Here is a 21,825-nt window from a genome sequence, read left to right as displayed (position 1 = left end):
TTATACTTCTTTAACTGAAAAATACAAATACAATTCTTTAGATCCTTTTGTTGAGAATTCAACAATTGTACACCAACTACCGAAATACACATTTGTTTAAGAGTAGTCCTTGCATATGGATGCTTAACATTTAATTTCCTTCTGTGGTCTTCCTTGTCTGATCCAAAAACAAACAACTGTTGTAAATATACTGGTAACATTCTGCTTTGTGCATTACTGATAATGTCTGCAGCTCAGCTGTCTTTGAGTTTCAAGAGTCCTGACTTAAATAACAGTCTGTTGGTGTGTTCTCTTGAGTCAGCTTTATGAATTATTCTTACTGCCCTTTTCTGTAATATTGACAATGGCTTTATGTTGCTCATATACGTGTTGCCCCACACTTCTATACAATACATGAAAAATGGCAAAATGAGTGAACAGTACAACATCCTCAATGCCTTGTAATCTAGCAAATACTATGCCTTGTTTAGAACAGAAATATTCCAAGTCACTTTGGTTTTAACATGTGCTATGTGTGATTTCCATGTCAGGTTTTCATCCAGCGTCACACCTAAGAATCGAAATTCAGAAACCCTTTCAATAAAAACTCCATCAATGGACAGTGAAATGTTTTCATCCTTTTTTCTATTAGCAAAAACCATAAACTTCGTTTTATTCAAATTTAGGGTTAATTTATTTTCATCAAACCATCTTTTAAGTTTGACCATTTCATGTCCAATACACATTGCAATAATGTTGATGTTTCACATATGTCATTGATGTACAAAATAAAAAGTTTAGGCCCTAAAACCGAGCCCTGCGGGACACCACATTCTATGTTCATACACTCCGATGTACTACCAGCAAATTCTACATATTGTTGTCTGTTATCTAAATAACTTTTTAACCAATCTAGAACTACTCCTCTCACTCCGTATCTATGTCATTTCGAAATGAATGGTCTATGGTGTCAAATGCCTTTTTTAAGTCAATAAATACACCTATTGTGTATTTCTTTCTTTCTATAGCTGTTGTAATTTCTTCTGTTATTTTCATTAAAGCTGTAGATCGATTTTTCCTAAATCCATACTGACTCTCACTCAATAACTCGTGTTTTTCAATACAATTATCAAATTTTTGGACAAACAATTTCTCAAGGACCTTTGAAAATTGTGAGAGCAAGGACACTGGTCTGTAGTTGGTAAATTGGCTTTTGTCCCCTGTTTTAAAAAGTGGGATAACTTTAGCTATTTTCATGCTATCTGGGAAAATACCTGTCTGAAATGAAAGATTAAAAATGTAGTTTAGCGGTTTAATTATGCAGTCAATAGTCGTTTTCACTATTGTCATGTCGATCCCATCACTATCTGTCGAAGTCTTATTTTTGCATTTGTCTACAATGGATCTAATTTCAATTTCGTTTATCTCTCCCAGAAACATTGACTGCAACACTTTACTTCCCCCAATTCCGCCATCCTCTTTTTGCCCATCGTGTTGTTTTGGAATAGTCTTTGCAAGATTAGGTCCGACATTTACAAAAAAGAGTTGAATTCATGTACCACTTCATTCATGTTTTTTACAACCTTATTTTTGTCATCAATGAAGTGACTGGGCAGGCCAGTGGATACAGATTTATTTCCAATAACATTATTTAAGATTTTCCATGTGCCCTTGATATCATTTTTCTTTTCTTTTAACATATTATTATAATATTCTCTTTTTGCTTGTCTCATTAGAACTGTCAACTTATTTGTATATGCCTTGTATTGCTTTTCAACTGCCTTGGTCCTAAATGTTATGAAGTCTTTATAAAGGTTATTTTTCTTCTTGCAAGCATTTTGTAAGCCCTTGGTTATCCAAGGCTTTTGATGATAAGTACCTTTATATGTACGGAGTACAGTGGGACAATGTTTGTCATACAGTGATATGAAGATTTTTTATAAAGGACTCATATGCAGCATTTACATCTTCTACATAAACCCCTCTCCACTCTTCCTTTAAGAGGTCACTCCTAAATGTGTCTTTTGCTTCAGCAGTCCTTACCCTGACATATCTACTTTAATTGCCAATCATATGATACAAATACAGGTAAATGGTCGCTTATGTCATTTATTATTAGCCCACTCTTAGCACTGTTTTCCATGACATTTGTAAAGCTATTGTCGATCAATGTTGCACAAGTTGATGTTATTCTACTGGGCTTAGTGATTAGGGGATAAAGCCCCCTGCTGTACAATGCATCCAGGAAATTAGAAGTTGTTTTGTGTTTAGATTCATTTAGAAGATCGATGTTAAAATCCCCACAAATAATACATGTTTTATTTTCATTTAGGCCATCCATTAATACTCCTAAACTATCTTTAAAAAGCTCTACATTTGATCCTGGTGCTCTATATGCACAAGTCACAACAACATTTCTCTTCCTTTCCATTTCAATTTCTATAGTTATGCATTCCATTAAATCATCAGTCACAATTGAAATGTTTTCAACCAGTGTGCATTTTAGGACGCAGTCCACATAAAGAGCCACACCCCCTCCTCTCTAATTGGCTCTGTTGATATGGTGTAGCACGTAACCCTCAATTTGGAAATCAGTGACTTCGTCTTTATTTAAGTCTCCGATATGGCAATTACTTTGAATTTACTTTTAAGGTATTCAGTGATCTTATTAAAGTTTGCATACAGACTCCTACAGTTTAAATGTATTAAAGAAAATGTATTTTCAAGTCCAACATTGTCATTAAATTGATCATCGGTATAATATTTACACGAGTCACTTATATGATTAAACACATGATTCTCTGAATCGACATCATAATCAAAATTGTACATGTTATACTCTGTGTTGTCAAATCTGGAAAAGATTCCGAGTGACTCAGTCATTTATGTGTTGTTATTGTTTTCCATGTACGTCTGCAAGGAGTTAACTCCCTCCACACATACCTGTTCATTCCTTTGCTCTTTCATGCCGATCAAGCGAGTCAATTAATGTCTTTACGTCCGACATCAGCTCACATCCTGGCAGGCCCGGACTGGCCATCGGGAGGACCGGGAGGTTTCCCGATGGCCTGGCCTGCTAAGTGGCCTGCTGGCCTGAGGACTTTCTTTTTTTTTATGTAGGCCTATGTATTGTGAACGCAACGCTGCGCAAATGTGGGTCTGACTCTGCCTCACAGAGGGTGACTGGCTGTCTACATGATGTGGCCTGCCGACATGGCCACTTTCGTACAGAACATACTAATGCCCTCGATTGGTCTCTGTGTGTCATTCAAGCTCGGGAGGGTGTGTGTTATGTGTGGCGCGAGCGAGTGAAATAAAGCATGCGCACCGGTTACGTGTATTGTTGTTGTTAGCATCTGGTGCTAGCTAGCTGCGCTAACGGATATAAGGAGCTTTTTCAACAACAAGGTGGAGGAGAGTCCTCTGCTGTCAGACTGAGAGACTGATAACTACAGCTCAGGTGAGGTAAAGGACTCTCTGAGTGTTTAGATAGTTAACTTAGTCTAAGTTATCCCAGTGGGTCTCAAACGGTTTGGTCTCCATTTATGTAAACACATATTTCCATTTGAGGGGGGAGTGATTAGTAAAATATGCATGAATAATAAAAAATAAAAACGTTAACTAGGTGAAAAAAGGTAAGATAAACTATTAAAACTTGTTAGCTAAAACTAGTCTTTGCTGCTGCCTCAAAGAGGAGCAGGAGGGAGAGGGGGGAGACAGGAGAGGCTGGTTCAGGAGCACAGACACACTCACAACTATAAATGAACCAAAAACAAATAAATAAACAAGTTTCAATGTTTTTTCATATCGGATATGGTATGTTCTTGGTTACATGTTTTTATGATTTTATGATTATTTAAATGTATACAGTTATGTTTCATATGGGTGTAGTCTCTTTATTTCCCCCTCAAAGTGCACCAGATTGATGCATTTAAGTCCAACATTAAAAAAAACATCTTACCGGGGGAGCATGCCCCCGGACCCCCCTATATGATTTGAGGTCCACCCCCACTTAAAATATGTTCACATAGGTTCCTAAATAGATTTGCAATTTTTTTTAAATAGTAACCCATGTCCATATGTTTATTTTTGGGTAGTATATTTAGAGGGCTATCACTATGGTCAGCAACGCTGTAAATATTGACAAATAAATCCAGCAAAATGGCACAAAAAACTGGTAGTGGCCTGGCTGGGTGTATAATTCCCGGCCTGACTTATTATCCCAGTCCGGCCCTGCATCCTGGGGTTCTCCGGTTCCTGGAGCAGTGTGTCTGCCATCCTGAAGCCTGAAGAGTAGACTCCAAGTCCGGTTCTCCTGCTGGACTCTCCATGTTGACACCATACTCCAGTAGACCCTGTGCCGCATCTTGTGGGTTGTTAAACACCCTGACTTTTCCGTTTTTCTCGAATAATTTCAGTTTAGCAGGGAACAGAATGCGGGATTTGATGTTTCTTTCCTGGAGCTGCTTCCTTACTTGTCTGTATTTTGCACGCTCCTTGAACACTTGGGTGGTGAAGTCCTCATCAAAGAAAATCCTGCAATCTTTCACCCTCATGTCCTTCTTTGCCCAGGCGGCTTGTAGCACCCTTTGCCTCACGTTGTAGTTTTGGAAGCGGACTATTATTGATCGGGGACGGTCGCTGTGCCCAGTGAGATGCCCCGTTGCCCCGTTGCCCGGTGCGCTCTCTCAATGGGAATTTTGCCGCTCACATCCAGTTTCTCGCGTATTAAGTTTCCCACAAAGTCCATCATGCTATTTCCCTCACATTTTTCGGGCACTGAATAAATCCTCAGGTTGTTCCGTCGTTCCCGGCCTTCAAGTTCCTCACATTTATTTTCCAATTGCTTTTGCATGCGTAAACTGTGAAGGATACTTTTGTCATACCGATTTCACGGTCTTCATTTTCTGCGATTCTTAATTCTGCTGCATCCGCTCTTATTTTCAGCTCTCCGAAGCCTTCTCTCAAGTCGTTTATTTCCTCCTTCAATACTCCAGAATTCCAAGCAGTTTCCATGTGGAATTCTCTGATTTATTTTAATATTTCAGAGAGGCCTTCCCCTCCCTCCTCAGGTATATTTGTCTCAGGCGGATTCATTGTGTCGGCCTGTTTCTGTTTTTCTTTCTGGCTGAAACGTGTTGACATTTCCCTTTCCTTTTTCTTTACCTTCTGTAAGAAAAAAAGTATTTGCGCAGTCAACCCGCCCTTTTGTTACACTCTCAGTTCAATCAGGAGAGACGTAATGTATGGAATACATGTTTATTATCGGTCACATTATATAAATGAAACATAATGATGACAGTTTATCACAAGTGAATGAAATGGTGTTTTGGCGATTAGGCCCAGGTTTTGTAGGATATCATTCGGGAAGGGAAAGAACCGTTTCCGATGAACCCCCCTGGGTCTAGACACTGGTGATGGTGATAAGTGGTTAGGTCCGGTTGGAAGGGAGGAGATTAAGCTTGGCCCTGAGTTGGAAGCAGGAGGCGAAGGGGTGGAGGAGGGTTGCGCGTTGGCACCTGGAAGACAGCTGATAGGAAAGGAGAGAGCATATATAGAGGGATTAACAGGTGCGATAATTAGGCTTGTGAATGGAGGGAAGTGATAGGTTGGCTAAGGAGTGGCGCTCCCTGTCATCTAGTGAAGGGAGCGAGTATTGCCATGACGTGCAATACGGAGTGATAGATCTTCCTGTCTGAACTTGCGCTGAGCTTCATTTCCCAGATTCCTACAAAATAACTCAATTGTTTGCAGCGTGTTTTCACCTCCGCACCAGCTAGGCAGCCATCAATTGTGTCTAGAGTGCGCCATCTAGTGGGATCAACTGAAATGCCGGGTATTGCAGGAAAAAGGCAAAATGAATGCAGTCTTTACTACACTGAACAAAAATATAAATGCAACACTTTTGTTTTTGGCACCGTTTTTGGCACCGTAGAACCGGGCCGGCTGAAGGATAAACACACCAGGCTACTAATCTACCCGCACAATTTTTCTCTGGTGTCGGAATGTCTCGCGATGTTGGTAAATTCTTAAAAAACAAAACACCATTTCATTTCGGGTTAAAATGTGTTGTAACTTGTAACTGCGTTACTTACTGAGCATTGTAACGGGTAGTATATTTCCCAAATTTCATTATTAATGCGTTACATTACTTTATTACAGCAAAAAGTAATACATTACTCTAACTCCGTTACTTTTGTAACACGTTACACCTAGTGCTGCGTACCGGTACGCCGAACCGGTACTGGACTTGTAAAAAGTTTCGGTTCAAGTCCGGTTAAAACCGGAACGTCGGGAACCGGTACTTGGACTCGCAAAAAAACTAGCACTTACGTATATTCTGGTGTCTGTGGTTATTTAAACATTCCCTGATAAACGTTATTCAGCCTCAATAAACGAGTGCTAATCCCAGTGTGCTCAGTGTACAACATCACATGTCATTTCACCTTCGATTCACGGTTTGAAAACGTAGCATTTCGCCACATGCTAATGCTAACCAGAAGTGAATAATTTTCAGAATAAAAGTATTAAGTTAATAGTGTGAACTTCCGGGTTTTTTCAGAATAAAACTGATTTAAATTAAATAGTGTATTTAATTCAAAATTACGCCATATCAACATTGATTTTAATTTCTAACAGTATGTATGTACATCACTATGTATGTAGTATACACTGTATAATGTACACATGTAGAGTTGTAGAAAATACATGGTGTACAGACAGTACAGTACAGTCACTACAATGTAGTCTATACTGTATAGTAGGTGTGTAACAGTGTAATGCGTATAGTCTACTCTACACTCTACCTTTCAGCAACGTTTTAGGGATTTAGGCTCAGTCAGCTCAGGGACTGTTTGGTTACTTTAGTTTGGTAAATGAAATAAATGTTTGAACTTTGTAGTAGTTCACTGTAGTTGCTGTCATAAGTCATTTGTAGACTAAGTGGCAAAAAGTGTTTTTTTTACATTTGTATACTTTGTAGAGAAATTTAGACACAAGTTGGAAAGGAGCGCAATAAACCTGATGAGTTTGAATTTGAGTTGATTATTAGTTCATTTTCAATTGATAATTAGCTCACAATAAGTTCACTTTAGTTACTCACACAACTTGACACAAGCCATGGGTTCAGGTCCGGACTTATAAGTCCGGACCTGAACCTGAACCTCTGGACTTGAGTCCGGACCTGAACCTGAATGTGAGTCCAGGTAAGCAGCACTAGTTACACCCAACACTGGTGATCATGAGGTGCTCTAAATGAGCGGAACAGTCCGAAGAAATAATCCTCACATCTGTGCACCAGTTGTTATTAATTATGACGCCTCCCTTACTTTTTCCTGAGTTAGCAGTTCGGTCCTGGCGGAAAATAGTGAGTCCGTCAGGTACGATGGCGGAGTCCGGGATAGCGGGGTTTAGCCAAGTCTCGTGAGAATGAACACGTTACAGTTCTTAATGTCCCGTTGAAAAGCAATCCGACTTCTGAGTTCATCAAGCTTATTTTCAATCGATTGAACATTAGCTAGAAGAATACTCGGAAGAGGGGGTCGGTTTCCTCGTTTTCTCAGTCTGACCAGCAGCGGGACCCACGCTTGGTCTTCTTCTTGCGTCTCTCAGGTAGGACAGCAACAGGTAGCCATGGTGGATCTCCATTGTCTGTCGGTGGGCTATTGCCCACAAGGTTTCTGATGTGAATAAGTTCCTCTTGTATAGCAGAGTTGGTGCGGTCGGCTTGCACGTTGCGAACCATGTTAAAAGCAGACGGCAAAAAGTAAATAAACACTGAAAAAAGGCAAAGTTGGAGCGGAGACAAAAGACAATGCGGCCATCTTCACCGGCGCATTTTCATTTAAGCTGAACAGTCCCCATTTTATAGCAGACAACATGACCTGTAATACACACGTGTACCTTAAATATTAACAGATACATAGATAGATAGATAAAGTATTATCCCAACTTGGAAATTATAATATATCCTATCTATAATATATCCTGTGAGGATTACATTGCATTTTTAGCTAAAACAAGTCTATTTGTGTTATTCTTCTGCTAATGTATATAGCCCTGATTCATTTTGTAACAAAAAGAACAAAAGCATTTGTAAGGCGATCAAGAATATATATGCAGTGAGACGACATGAATAGATGTCTGACAGAGTAAAAGAAGAACTCATGATGCTCCCTGAGAAAATTCTCTGTTAAAGCCAAAGGATATATTATAGTTCAGGCAGCACCTAACCTGCATTTTCACGACAAATTCATCAGAAACATGAAATAAACCAAACATGCAGACATCAGAAACTCTCTAACAGCTAAGTTGGTCCACAGGGCAAAGTGTAGCTTACATGTGTTTTGGTTTATCTTCTCGAGAGCATGATTCAGCCTCACAAACGTGTGTGAGTGTTTACAATCCTCAGTACTCTGGAGCAAAGTGAAGAACAGTCGATGGACAGAGAAGCAGATAAACCTCTGCAAGACTTCATATACATGTTTGCACTCGTACTGTTAACATGATCATAAAGCACTTTGATGTGGTTTACTGACTGTTAATTACTTATTACTATATTACTCTGAACTTCAGTCAACCTTTACGCATGATAACCAGTGGTGGAAAATAACTAAGTACATTTACTCAAGTATTGTGCTAAATTACTTTTTTTTACATATTTGTACTTTACTTGAGAATTTCCATTTAATACTACTTTATACCACTACATTTCAAAGGGGAATATTGTACTTTTTACTCTACATTTATTTTAACACTCACAGTTACTAGTTACATATAAAAACACATGACATGCTGATATGGTATAATGCAGTAGTACTTATATATAATAACCATAATCATATAACAGTGTGAAAAGAGAACTTTTACTTTTGATACTTGATGTACATTTAGCTGATAATACTTCCATACTTGTATACTTATTCTGAAATCGGTCATTGTGCAGAAGGAATACTTCACTTTTTACTTGAGGTATATTAATAACGCGTTAACGCAAAAAAAAATTAACGCCACTAATTATTTTAACGCGATTAACGCATGTGTATTTTTTTTCCTCGGCCGCCCCGTAGTTTCAGAGCGCATCGAGTTTAAAATACCATCGACAAGCTGATGCTGACAGCCCCGCTCCTGTCGCCCGCTTGTGGCAGACCACACTTCTACGCTCACCGGCAGGCACCGATTGGCTATTGTGAGGACCGGGAGGGTGTGTGTATGTGTGACCCGAGCGAGCGAGAGAGAGACCTTACGTGCATTGTTGTTGTTAGCATCTGGTGCTAGCTAGCTGCGCTAACAGATATAAGGAGCTGCTTAAATGAAAACAGAGGAGCGACATTTCGCCGACAACTGCGCCGAGCACTTGACTTTATGCAGGAAGCCAGACAGTGGGACATTGTACGAGAAGTCAGCACACTCAGCACGGATAGTGCACAACATGATTGCAGCGTCCAGGCAGCTCCCGTTCGAGCATATGCCTTGAGTTGCACATAGCTCCAACGATCCATCTCTCTCTCACTCACACACACACACACACACACACACACACACACACACACACACACACACACACACACACACACACACACACACACACACACACACACACACACACACACACACACACACACACACACACCATTTGTATTGTATTAGGTTCCAGGTTGAATTGAGGCGAATATTTGTAATGTTCAGAAGTTGTTGTGTTTAATATTCATGATAATATTTGTCATTGTTCAAATGATAATAAACATTAGCATAAAGCATATTTGTCCACTCATATGTTGATAAGAGTATTACAAACTTGAAAAATATTCCTCTAAGGTACATTTAAAACAGATCAAAAATGTGCGATTAATTTGCGATTAACTATGGACAATCATGCGATTAATCGCTATTAAATATTTTAATCGACTGACAGCCCTAATTTTTACTTAAGTAAAAGTTAAGTTTCTTTACAGATGTGGATGAATGATGTGAGATATATCTACTCTTAAATCAGACTTTAGTTCCACCTGGAGTAAATCCACAAGCTACCCTGCAGTATACAAAGTCATTGAAACTAGCTGCACCTTTACCACTTTCATGATTATAATCATTATAAAACATATCATATATATTATTCTGAAATGGACCAGTCTGCACAATGACTACTTTTACATTTGGTACTTTAACTATATTTTGATGATTTTCTACTTTGTAACATTTTGAATGCAGGACTTTTACTGTAACAGAGCGTTCCTACACTCTGGTACTTCTACTTTTACTCAAGTACAAGATCTGAGTACTTCTCCCTCCTCTGAAAGGATCTGAGTACTTCTTCCAACTGTGATTATAACACATAACACACATGAGGTTTGCTGCTGTGTGTTCAGATCCGTATCTGGGCTCGCAGGGACGCGATGGAGCAGGGTCAGGGGAGCTACGCCCTGAACGTGACCAGACCGGTGCTGGACTTCTTCCAGTCCTACTTCAACATCTCCTACCCTCTGAGCAAGTCTGGTAAGCTGCTTTTAAAGTATAATCATGACTCAAAGGGGGGAAAGTGGGCACTTAAAACTGATGACATTCCCATAAGCCTCAGCTGTGCTGTATGTTCAATGTGTCAGCGATGGGGAAAATCAGGACCCACATGCAGGATGTGGAGAAGCGGGTTTCAAACAAAAAGCGAGCTTTATTTAACAAAAAAGCTGTTGACCATGAAGAAACAAGAATACATCCAAAAACTGGTAGCATCCAGGAAAAAACTGACAGGAACAAACAGAGGTGCAAGGATGACATGAAAGACGACGATCCGACAAGGAGCACAGGGGAAGACAAGATTAAATACACAGAAGGGTAATCACAGGACAAGACACATCTGGGCAGGGGAGGCAGAAACACAAGGGCAACAGGAGAACACAATCAGACAATCAGACACAGGAGGGCAAACACAGGAAGGAAGACCAGACACAGGAGGTGTTTCTCAATGTCGAGGAAGGCTGCTCCAGAGCCACTATTTCAGGGATGCTACGTCATCGAGTCCCGCCGAAGGACTGTTCTAATTAGGGATGCTCCGATCGATCGGTCACCGATCGAGATCGGCCGATACTCACTCTCTACCGATCGATCGGTGCTCTCTAAACATGCCGATCGCGAGAGCCGATCGCATGACGTAAAATACATGACACTTTTCTCTGTGTGCGGCAAAACAAGCTCGCCAAAATGGCTTCACCGGTCTGGCATTATTTTAAGGTGTCCGAAAAAGACAGTAAAATAGCGGTATGCAACGTGTGTGTGAAGCAGAAATCCTGCAGCTCCGCCCGCTGTGACGGACCGGTGAGCGGAGCAAAACACACAAGAGTTAGACCTAACACACTTAGCTATTTTATCTACCTCTGGAACAAGCTAAACTAGTTATTATAAATATATGTATTCTTCACTGTCGGGTCACTCATTACTGGATCAGTGAGCTGCATGAGATACTGACAGGCTGTCAGGAGAGAGAGAGAAGGGGAGAGAGGGGGGAGGGAGAGAGGAAAAGAGAGCGCTTCCGCTAATTTCTCCCGTGTTATTATCCAAAGTGAATGTAAACTTGAATAATGTACATCATTTGAATGTAATAATTAAGTTGATTGTTGTTTGTGGAAGCTCCAGTGAATGAGCCCCATTAACTGAGTTTTAAACATCACTTTAAATGGAAGATTTAAAGTGACGTTTAAATTTTCCATTTAGGCCCCGCCCACTCGATCGGATCGGCGATCGGTATCGGCCGATACTGATTCCGGCGATCGGCGATCAGCCCCGAAATTGGCGATCGGAGCATCCCTAGTTCTAATGACCAGGATGCTTGGAATTCTACCGAGGCCGGCGTCCTTCGTTATGGGACATTTCGAGGTTGCACATGTGTATCCTTCGCGCTCTTAAAATCCCCACAATCCACGGACCAATTTCCAAATCTTTGGCGGAAATCGCGCTCCATTTAAAGAGCCTGTGACACGAGTTTCCCCCATCATCCAAACCAATCAATTTGAGTAAATATTGTCCCCTTGAAAACCGTTACTGAACTGATTTTGGATATTTGTACTTTGATAACCATTAATCTGCCCTTCCATGTTGACCATTTCCTGGATCTTCTCGGGGATTCTTCAAGTCCCGCCAAATGATGTGTGACGTCATTGCGGGCACAGCGCTCCAGCTGCACCGTTCAGGATCCCAGCATCTGCATGTAAACGCACGATGGCGCACACAGCAGCAAGCTCAGACAGCGATGACAGTTTAATTTTGAACGTGTCTGAGAGCTCATATGAGGCTGAAGGATCGGTTTATGTTGTATCTGTTAGAAGTTTAGGAATTATGTGCGTCAATATGGGCGATCATACGGTCATGTAGCCAGTGGTGGAATGGGACTAAAAATCATCCCGGGACTCTCGACCGGCCCACTTCGGTACCGCTAGTAAGTTGTCAACGGGGGGAGTGGGGGATGTGCTAGTGACTTATCCGACCGGCCCACTTCGGTACCGGCCCATCGGGATTCGTCCCGATGGCCAGTCCGCCACTGCACCCAGCCCAGCCCACGTAAACTGTCAACGGGGGGAGCCTCGCTGCGGGGAAACGGTGGACCTAGTGTCCCGATCGAGTGGGAATAATAATAATAATAATCCGTGCATTGTATCCATTAATTTCCCCAACATTGTGGTGAAAAAACCACACGTTTAATCCACATTGGTGTACTACAACTACAAAAAGCATCGGTTTGTTTTCTCATCAGGAAATGCAGACCGGCTCAAACGAACGATTTTTAATCATCATCCTCACGATCATTTAATCTATCATATGTTCGCCGAATTGACATGAAAGCACTAATAAATGTAGTTTCATCCACTTGAGTTTACAACTACAAAAATAATCGATTTGTTTTTATATCACATCCGACGGGAGGAAATTCAGCAGCTCTCACTACCGATTTTTAATCCTAATGTAATCATCATCTTCACCACGATCATTTATGTTTATGTTCGCCGAATTGACATGAAAGCATTGACAAATATGAATATACTGTAGTCAACTTCATTAAAACGTTATTAACGTGCCTAAACTCAGTAATTCACCATTTCTACGCATGACAACACACTTTGTCCGTTTGGCTCTCCCGCCGCACAGTGAAGCGTTCCTGCATTGACGTCACATCCGGCTTCCCCCAAAACTTCAAAATTCCCCGCGATGTTCGAAATTATTGATATTTATCAGAACGGTATCGCACCTTCTTTTTTAAGCTGACGGTTCGAGATTACTATTAGCCCAATATTTCATTGCACAACAGTTGTTGGGAGGCTGTCACAGGCTCTTTAAGGCGGGGCCTCACATATGACTCACACCTGCACACCTGTTAGCCTGTTCCACCATTCTTCGTTTTTTCCGAGTCAGGTCCTTCAGAAGCGAGGCAAGAATCTTTCCTAGCCTTAGCTGCTAAACTAAGCTGTGAACATGATGCACCTTTCTTTCCCCACCAGTAGGCTATTTCTCCCCCTCAAAGTGATGTTGAAGGATTGTCGCCATCAACCTATTATCGCAATTTTTGCAACTCTTTTAGCTTAATAGAGCTAGATTGCAATATGCATTAGTTTAGTGGGAATGCTGTTAACAGCATTCCCACTATCTGTTCTTCCATGCACGAAATTCTTTATTGTTATTATTCCACCCGTTATTTTGCTGGTCTTCTTCTCCCACATTCCACATCGCAGAAACTCCGTTCAAACATCAAAACGTTCAGCTCGGTCGGGAATCGAGTGCTATTACTTTTCTCATTCATAACTTTCATAATTCCAGAGATACATCCCATAATTCATCACATTTTTAACCATTGAAGTCAATGGAGAAAATCTTCAGACTTGAACAATCTTTATGCAACTTCAACTGCTAACTGTTCATTCATACTTTCACTCAGAAACCTCATTCCAACTTTAAAATATTACACATCTTTCTGACATTAAAACAATTTTTAAATCTGATTCTTACTTTTAGAGATATTAAACATTGAGACCATTCAGACCATGTTATAGAGGTTTTCTTCAGATTTTAACTAACTAGAGTGCGTGATGTCACAGCTAGAGTGTAGGAAATCTTGAAATTTGCCTTCATATCATTTTTTAAAACTGCCGTAATTCCCAAACCCTACATTCCTGAGACATCATTTATCATGACAAACATAGGAAAACATTGCGTAGCTTGAAAAATGACAAATAATTAAACAAAAATGATTAAACAAAATGCCTATTTCCTCACGGCAAAAGGCCACATTATTGACCCGAAAGTACACAAAAAGCACACTTCAGATACTCAAGGTCCTTGACATGCTTCACGTTTTGAAATGTCACAGATATCTGTTACGTTTCTTCCACAAAACGTTCACATGTAAGAGGTTCATCTCATTCAGAACAATGGAAACCTGTGATCTCTACAGAGCTCGTTAGCTCAAATATAAACACCTGTGTCATGAAACACGATGATGTCATCGCTCCAACTGACATGCTCAGAGCAGCAGACTTCAGATAGAGGTTAACGGTCCTGCCCTCAACAGCTCTACTTCAATTATGGGGTGTCATCATATGCCGTTTCCTCGCCATAAAAGACGATGTCGCTATACATTAACTCCCTTGAAAATGTTCAAAATGTACTCAAACTTCACATTTGTGCTAACAGTCCAGCCGTGAACACATCTACGGGACCGTTTTGAGATTTCTTCAAATGCCGTTGCCATGGCAACACAATGCTCGCCATGAAACACGGTTTTCTCTTAACTTCAGTGAAAATGCCCCAAACGGCCCAAAACTTCACAGGTTTGGTAACGATGCAGCCATCAACGCATCTAAGCATATTATGGGGTGTCATCAAATGCCGTTGCCATGGCGACAGACCACTCGCCATGAAACACGATGTCGCTTTACATGAACTCCTATGAAAATGTTCACAAAGTGCTCAAACTTCACATGTGTGCTAACAGTCCAGCCGTGACGACATCTACGTGAGAGTTTTGAGATTTCTTTGAATGCCATTGCCATGGTAACACAAGGCTCGCCACTGGCTTCCGGTAACTGCTAGAATCCACTTCAAGACAATGGTACTTGCGCACCATGCTGCGAATGGATCTGGCCCTTCCTACATCCAGGATATGGTTAAACTGTACACCCCAGCACGTGCACTCCGCTCTGCATCAGCCAAACAACTCGCTGCACCCTCACTGCGAGGGGGACCCAAGTTCCCATCAGCAAAAACACGTGGATTTGCTGTCCTGGCTCCAAGATGGTGGAATGAGCTCCCGATTGAAATCAGGAAAACAGATAGCTTACACACCTTCCGACGCAGACTGAAAACTCATCTCTTTCGACTCCACTTCGAGCGATAGAACTATTAACAAAGCACTTATATACTAATAAAGGACTGGCTTACCTAAAGCCAGTTGAGTAGCACTTGAAATGTTTTGGCTCTATGAAACCTGATGTACTTATATGACTCTGTTTTCTTCAAGTTTGTATTTTGTTGGTCGAACGCACTTATTGTAAGTCGCTTTGGATAAAAGCGTCAGCTAAATGCAATGTAATGTAATGAAACACGGTTTTCTCATAACTTCAGTGAAAATGCTCCAAACGGCCCAAAACTTCACAGGTTTGGTAACGATGCAGCCATCAACACATCTAAGCGTATTATGGGGTGTCATCAAATACAGTTGCCATGGCGACAGATAATTCGCCATCAAGTTAGTTCAGAAGTTTGCAGTTCAAATATTCTGCTGCTTTTTCATGCATTTAGACTTTTATTTTCTTGTTCTTATTTCATAGTCAAGCCCCCAGTGTTCATGTATCATTTCAATCTAAATTATTCACTTTCTTCTTACACATTACATTTCAGCATATCAATTCAGCGTTAGCTTTTCAGCATAAAGCATTCCCACTAGCAATTTGTTCAGGAATTGCATTCTCTAGTTTGTGTTTGCTTTGCTGTTTTTCTCTAAATGTTGTTTAATTATGCACTTAATTTGGATGGGAACCTAATGTGTGATCAATCTGCTGAGTAGGCTAATTATTTTTCAAAAGCTCGCAAATGTAATGAAAGTGAAACTTAATCTGTTTTTTTTTACAGTGGATTACAGAAGTAGTTACAAAAAACTTACAAATTAGAAAAGAAGAAAAAGAAGAAGACAAATAAATAAAGGAAAATAAAAAAGACAATAAGAGGGGAGAATGAAGTTTATTTTGCTATTGTATTATGTTAAATTGTTCCATTGTTGAGGAGTGTCTAGGTAAGGTGGTATACAGAGGAACCAGCCCTGGATAAACTGCAGGCTAATTCTTCAATCTAGAACAGGTTAATCCCATGAAGCAAGCAATATGTTTCCGTTTTTTTGTGGATTTAAATGTTGTTGATCAATCAATCCAACATACCATGCGTTGATTTTTAAATTCTTTCCAGAGACCTCAGCTGCCGTCCCAGTACAACAGATTTGTTGCATGTTGTTTCTCTGTTTTATTGTAATAAGTTATAGTTGTGATGCAGCGACGTGTGATCAGTCCCTTTAACCTGCTGTAAACCTGCTCTCTGCAGATCAAATCGCCCTGCCAGACTTCTTCTTTGGTGCGATGGAGAACTGGGGTTTAGTAACTTACAGAGAAAGCAACCTCCTCTATGACCCTGTGACCTCCTCCAACAGAAACAAAGAGACGACTGCCACCATCATTGCTCATGAACTAGCACACATGGTGAATACGTTTTACAATGTCATTTTAAATGGTATCTTTAGATTGATGATGATCCAAATCAGGTGTGTGATACTCCTTTTAGTTCAGAGGCCGCATACAGCCAAATGTGATCTCATGTGGGCCGGACCAGTTATATCTTAGCATAATAAATAACGAAAACTCCAAATGATCCCCTTTGTTGAGTGCAAAAATGTACATTGTGACATTTTTCATATTTAATAAACTACCTTATAAGAAAACATTACGAACAAGCGAACATTTCTTAACCTGTTAAGCCCCAAAGCCCCCCTCGGCGGGGGCTTTTGTTTTTTCCGACACTGTGTCTCAGGGCATCTTAATATTTAAGAACCTATTAATGTGTTATACCAGATAAACGGGAAGAATCTCAGCTAACTGACGATACAAACCATTTTTACCAAAACAAAACACAAGTCTCATAAGAAGTATCTAAATGACTCCTGAGCGAAAAATGCTAATGCACTTTGGCACAGAACTCAAGATAAAAGTACCCTTATTACTCATCGTAGCTGCACTTACAAGATATCCGATTAAAGCTGAGGTTCCACAGATTATTTAGATATATATATCATCACTGAGTGATCCGAACTCGCGACAGGGGAAGCAAACACAGACATCACAACACGTACCTTTACGTAGCTTTTACGGGACATCCTCTCACCGTAGCTGTCAATCTGATCAAAAGACGTGTTCAATGGCATTAAAACGAGAAAAAACGCGGCTGAATCGGTTAATCCATAGGTTGATAATGTTTCTGTGGAATAATTTTTTTTAATTTATAATCCATAATTCCATTTTTATGTAAAAATTGGAGAGTAAAAGTTAGCTGCTAATGGTAGTCACCAGAGTTATCGCAGATTCCAGTTTTGGCTATGCGTCAGTCTCACACACACACATTACCAAATAAGGAGTATGTGGGAGTTCCCCTCGATTCCATTGGCTCTGACGGTTAGAAAGAGATGTCAATCAGCAAAATCGAGCAAGGGGGGCCAGAGATAGGTCAAATCCACCAAATGACCCCAGAAGTGTTTTTTTTGTTGCTAAATCTCTCTAAAAAGGTCAAATTTCACTTGTTTTGCATCAATCTCGATACAGGGTACTTATTATACGTTGTAGTTTGGATTCCTAAAGCTTTTAGTCTACCATCCCATCATTCAAGGGTGATTTTCACTATAAGTAATTTTGTTTTTTTGGACGGACACAATCATTTACATTTTTTTACTGTGTTTAATCTGAATTTTCTTTAAAATAAAAACATCTATATTGATTTTGACACTTCTACATCCAACTCACAGGTATAACCTTGCTTTGAGAAAAAAGATTATTAATTTAACCCTTTTAGAAGTGAAGATATGGTCATTTGTTCTGGTAATGTCATTTTCGAGCCTGAGACCTGAAAAACAGGCTCAGGGCTCAACAAACAATATTATGCCTCTGCATTTAGTCATCGGTATATGGAACTGAACAATATAGTTTTTTACTTTATGATCAAAACAACTTTTTTACATCCATTTCCACAACTGTGTAGTGATCCTGAACACCTGAACCGTCACGGCACCATACAAACTAATATGGGAACTATTAAGGAGGAACGTTAACTTATCCCCCTGCCTTGTAAATGACAACTATTTGTACATACAAAATACATAAAAGTTGTGAAAATGCAATTAATGTCTTTAGACTTTGCAAGGTCATCCCGTGGGCCGGATTGGACCCTCTGGCGGGCCGGTTTTGTCCCGCGGGCCATATGTTTGACACCCCTGATGTAAATAAATGTAATGTGTGTGCAGTGGTTTGGTAACCTGGTGACTCTGCGCTGGTGGAACGAGGTGTGGCTGAACGAGGGCTTTGCTTCCTACGTGTCGTACCTGGGAGCGGACCATGCTGAGCCGGCATGGAACGTGGTGAGAACACAAAGCTTATCTTACTCCTTCTGCCGTAATAACAACAAATATATACTTATCTGCTGTGGTGGAAGATAACTAAGTACATTTACTCAAGTACTGTGCTTAAGTACACATTTCAGATACTTGTACTTTACATGAGTAACTACTTACTGTGCCACTTCATACTTCAACTCTGCTACAATTCAAATACATACTACATTTACTTTATAGAACCAGGTTTGTAAACACAAACTTATGAAGAACTTTTAAAATACGTTGTTTGGATATAAATTAAACTATCCACATTATAATTAAGTAGAGCTAAAACAACTAGAGACGGCAAATTCATTGGCTGATGTTAAAGTAATTTTTTGGGGGAAAAAACATTTCATAGTAAAAGTAGAAACAAAATATATTTGCTGTTTTTACTTTTAATTTGTTTCATTTTATTTATTTTTTTTGCGATGTGTACTTTTACTCCTTATACTTGAAGTACATTTTTCCTGGTCATACTGTACTTAAATACTTTTACTTAATTCCCTTTTTGATAGTACTTTAACGTAATTTTACAGTGAAGTATCATTACTTTTACTTAAGTATTGGATCCGGAAACGTTCCCACCTCGGCCTTTCTATCAACTTTGCACATGATATGAAATGTTACACATTGCTGTCCGTCTCTGATCTCCAGAAAGACTTGATCGTCCTGGATGACGTCCACAGGGTGTTTGCGGTGGACGCCCTGACTTCCTCTCATCCTCTGTCCTCTAAAGAAGACAGTGTTATCCTGCCGGGCCAGATCTCTGAGCAGTTTGATACCATCTCATACAGCAAGGTACACACACACAGGCAACATATCTTTACATGAACTTTAAAACCTATCGTATCAGAAACAAGACATTATTGAGGGTATTTTGCCTCATAACTTATGAGGCGATATACCTCACCTCTAGTGAGGGGCCCTTTGTATGTTTTTCTATATGTGGACCTCAGTGAAATTGTGTTGGACTTCCCTGGCCTAAGATAACAGGAATGGGTTTTTTCAGTATTGTGATTAAATCAATTGAAACAAGTTACTGAAACAAATTCTGTTACTAAAACCAATACCAACACATATTAAGAAATAAAAACAACAATTGGCTACGTGAATAATGTATTTATTAGACCAAACTGAATTTAGGTTAATGGTGAAGTAACTAAACTAATATTGTAACTAAGTAATTGACACAAATTCAGTTTTTAAAACAATAACCAATAATGGTATTTGATGTCTTTGTACTGAGCTGAAAAGTTAAAATCTTGAACACTGACTTTGTCTCCTTTTTTCCAGCATTAAATGTGCCTCTCACTGAATAACCGGCCCCAGCACGGCCCCCCCAGTCAAATTGAAAGCTGGTGTAAGCTCATTGATTGACAGAGAGACTGACAGTGTGTCCTGTGTGTGTGTCCTATGTGTGTGTCCTCAGGGTGCAGCAGTGTTGAGGATGTTGTCTGATTTCCTCTCAGAGCCGGTCTTTGTCCAGGGACTCAGTGTATGCTCCTTTGTTTCTGTTTGCTTAAAAGCATCATACACACATTTTATGTCGTGATTAATTACTGTACATACAGATGTAGCGCATCATTTCAGACAGTTTGAAACGTGAGGGCCGTGATTGGCACGTGATCTGCCCTCGCTCAAGGGAAAACCTCCAGCTTGACTTGAGACCTCCCCCGTGATAAATAAATGTAATTATTATGAAGCCAGCTGCAATGGATCATTGATCCACCAGGGGGTGCAGTGGGGTTCCACACTGGAGCTCATGTGAAATAAAGTCAGATACAGTACGCTGGATGTACAGGGGAACTTTGTTAAGATCCATATGTCACGGATATCATACTCTGTGCTAAATAAGAGACATGTAATCATTTACAAAACATCACCGTGTTGTTATTTAACAAAATAATGTTGTTTAGTCGAAAAAAACGAACGGGAGGAAATGCAGCCCGGCTCTCGATTTTTAATCCTAATTTAATCATCATCTTCACCACGATCATTTATGTTTATGTTCGCCGAATTGACATGAAATCGTATATGAATATACTGTATTCAACTTCATTAAAACGTTATTAACGTGCCTAAACTCAGTAATTCACTAAAAATATTTATATTTTAATGGGGCCTCGTCGGCAGATCAGGATCCCAACGCGTAGCGGAGGGATCTTGATCTGCATGAAGGGTGTTATTTTCCCCATAAGAAACAAGTCGCTGCAAATTATCCCGCTTATTACATGGCCACATTCTCAACAAAGTAACGACATGACTCCCAATATTAATTGAAATGCTTTTATGGATTTAGAAAATGTTTTTATTGATATAAAAAATAGTTGTATGTATTGATTTAAATTGACATGCATCCGCTAAGAAAAATAGTCCGTTGTTACCGTTTTTTAAACAGTCTGAATGAAACGGCAGCTCTCAGCTGTGTATTTACACAGCTCTCTCCCCCCCCCCCCCCCCCTGATCTTTCTTCTCCAGCAGCTAAATTAACTGTAGGTTACTCTGAGTGACAAGCTTACAGTTAGACACAACACTGTCATTGCAAGTGACCCTCAGTTAGTTGACTTTTATGTTCAACTGCTAAAATCGTTACTGATAAAAAGGGCTTCTACTGTACCTAATTACCTTAACACTAGAACCGCCAGAGGTTTTTGTATAGGCCTACCTAACACCGTCAACTCCCGCTATTAGAATGCAATTTTTAACAACATAGGGTGCTACATAACACACTTTCAGGAAAAGTCACGGACTGGGAGACTTTAATATTTTATTGAAAAAAAGTTACATTGCACACACACAACACACATCACACAAATTGACCCGATTGGCGGTTCTAGTGTTAAATAAACTCACTGATGAATTAAACCAGTTCAATACGCATTATTCTTATTCTTATCATTCTTTATGAGCGCAGAAATAGTCTTAAAATCAGACCTGTTTTTTAAATGAAATCTGACGGCAGGCAGTTAGCTCTGATCACCTATGATAAATGCGCCACACCTAATCGCTGGCCATTCAGCCACACAGCTCCCTCTATACAAATCAAACTGTAGACGGTGTGAAAGCACCTATTGTTTTAAATAATGGTCGGAATGTGACCTGTGAGCCTTCTGAATTACCGTGGGACAGCACATTCTAAACTAAAATGTTCAATCAATAAAGTAACATCTTATCTTATC

At 40.0% G+C, this 21,825-nt stretch overlaps 1 protein-coding gene across 1 annotated transcript in view; it reads left to right on the top strand.

Moving 5' to 3' along the window:
* LOC117553272 (aminopeptidase Ey) overlaps window positions 1-21,825 on the top strand; it is a 152,876-nt gene that overhangs the window by 73,339 nt on the left and 57,712 nt on the right. Inside the window, exons 7-11 of the mRNA XM_034227145.1 lie at window positions 10,347-10,473; window positions 16,552-16,706; window positions 18,515-18,628; window positions 19,301-19,444; window positions 20,076-20,141. Of these exons, the coding sequence (XP_034083036.1) occupies window positions 10,347-10,473; window positions 16,552-16,706; window positions 18,515-18,628; window positions 19,301-19,444; window positions 20,076-20,141 (606 nt within the window). The remainder of the gene's footprint in view (window positions 1-10,346; window positions 10,474-16,551; window positions 16,707-18,514; window positions 18,629-19,300; window positions 19,445-20,075; window positions 20,142-21,825) is intronic.

Source organism: Gymnodraco acuticeps, unplaced genomic scaffold (genome assembly GCF_902827175.1).
Source record: "Gymnodraco acuticeps unplaced genomic scaffold, fGymAcu1.1, whole genome shotgun sequence".
In the NCBI taxonomy this organism is placed as follows: Eukaryota; Metazoa; Chordata; class Actinopteri; order Perciformes; family Bathydraconidae; genus Gymnodraco; species Gymnodraco acuticeps.
Note: the sequence above shows the minus strand (reverse complement) of the source record. Positions and strands in the feature narration are given on the sequence as shown.